This window comes from Sciurus carolinensis, chromosome 16 (assembly GCF_902686445.1).
Source record: "Sciurus carolinensis chromosome 16, mSciCar1.2, whole genome shotgun sequence".
NCBI lineage: Eukaryota > Metazoa > Chordata > Mammalia > Rodentia > Sciuridae > Sciurus > Sciurus carolinensis.
In genome coordinates this window covers 49,644,547-49,646,287 of record NC_062228.1, presented here as the reverse complement: position 1 = coordinate 49,646,287, position 1,741 = coordinate 49,644,547, and the positions used below count along the sequence as shown (strand labels likewise).

Here is a 1,741-nt window from a genome sequence, read left to right as displayed (position 1 = left end):
ACTGGAAAGAGGCCCACAGAGGTGCTAAAAGCATGTTCAGGAACATTTGGGTAGGAAATTGGGTGCTCACAGTATGAAGTAGCACTGTGCTGTCCAAGAAGGTAGCCATTCGTCACGTATGGTTGTGTAAATGAATCTAAATTTAAAAAATCAAAATTCAGCTTCCTAGTTACCTTAGCCACATTTCAAGTGTTCAGTAGCCACATTCGGCTAGTGACTAAAACAGTGGACAGCGCAGATACGGAACATCTTTATCACTGCAGAAGGTTCTGTTGGGCAATGCTGGTTAGGAAAGAGAAGAATGGCCCGGCTCCCCCAAGCGTGCAGCCAGCCCACGGGTCCCTACAGAGAAGTGGCAGCGGAGCGGTGGAGCAGCCGAGTGGCAGGCGACTGAGTTGGCGCACAGGCAGCAAGCTCTGCCTGCAGCCACGTGGAGCTCACCATACAGGTGCAGCGAGCCCAGGTGAGCCAAGGCGCCGGGACCTGTTATCCTCCGCCGCCGGGACTGGGCACAGTAAGAATGCCTGCTGCAGAGCCTGCTCCACCCAGCGCTGCAGCCCCATCCCACCACCTCAACCCCGCTTCCTGACCTGTGGCCAGAAAATAGAATGCAAGTTGGCACTCAAGAATTGGCCAATAGCGTTAGTACCTTTCCAAACCCTAATTAGCATAAGTTCCGACCAATAGCAGTGAGCCAAGTGCTATATAAACCCCTAACCTAGCACACTCGGCAGAAATCTTACCATCTCCTCAACTCTTAGGCTCCGAGAGTTGCACTCATCCTGCTCTGTGGATTTCATTCTTCAAAGACAAAAACTCAAAGACAAAAACTCGCCCGCTTTCAAGCCTCCCGCGTTCTTCGACATCGCCGTCCACAGCGAGCCCTTGGGCCGCGTCTCCTTCGAGCTGTTTGCAAAGTTCCCAAAGACAGCAGAAAATTTTCGTGCTCTGAGTACTGGAGAGAAAGGATTTGGTTACAAGGGTTCCTGCTTTCACAGAATTATTCCAGGATTATGTGCCAGGGTGGTGACTTCACAAGCCATAATGGCACTGGCGGCAAGTCCATCTATGGGGAGACGTTAGATGATGACAACTTCATCCTGAAGCATACAGGCCTTGGGATCTTGTCTATGGCAAATGCTGGGCCAAACGCAAACAGTTCTCAGTTTTTCATCTGCACTGCCAAGACTGAGTGGTGGGGTGGCAAGCATGTGGCCTTTGGGAAGGTGAAAGAGGGCATGAACATCGTGGAAGTCATGGAGCACTTTGGGTCCAGGAATGGCAAGACCAGCAAGAAGATCACCATTATGGACTGTGGACAACTCTAATACATTTGACTTGTGTTTATCCTAACCACCAAACCATTCCTCTGTGACTCAGGAGAGCACCCCTCCGCCCCATCTGCTCGCAATATCCTATAATCTTTGTGCTCTTGCTTCAGTTCTTTGGGTTCCATATTTTCCTTATTTCCCTCCCAAGTCTAGCTGGATTGCAGAGTTAAATTTATGGATTATGAATAAAAACTAAATGACAAAAAAAAAGACAAAAGCTCAGAAAGAAAAAGAAATTGATGGGGAACTGCAGGGTCTTCTGCCACACTGGAGGGCACAGCCCACCATGAGGAGATGCAACACTTCTCGGCTGCAGATCCCATCCGTCAGGAGAAGCAGAGAAACTTGGGTGTCACCTGCCAGTAGCTGCGGAGACTTGAGTTTCATCTCAAAAACACACTGGCTAGCAA

General features: G+C 49.7%; 1 protein-coding gene across 1 annotated transcript; it reads left to right on the top strand.

Annotated features, from left to right (window-relative positions):
• Positions 1-924: 924 nt before the first annotated feature.
• LOC124967266 (peptidyl-prolyl cis-trans isomerase A-like) lies at positions 925-1,418 on the top strand. The gene has a single exon (XM_047529380.1). It carries the CDS (start codon positions 1,014-1,016, stop codon positions 1,326-1,328), a length of 315 nt encoding a protein of 104 aa, XP_047385336.1. The 5' UTR covers positions 925-1,013; the 3' UTR covers positions 1,329-1,418.
• The last annotated feature ends 323 nt before the right edge of the window (positions 1,419-1,741 follow it).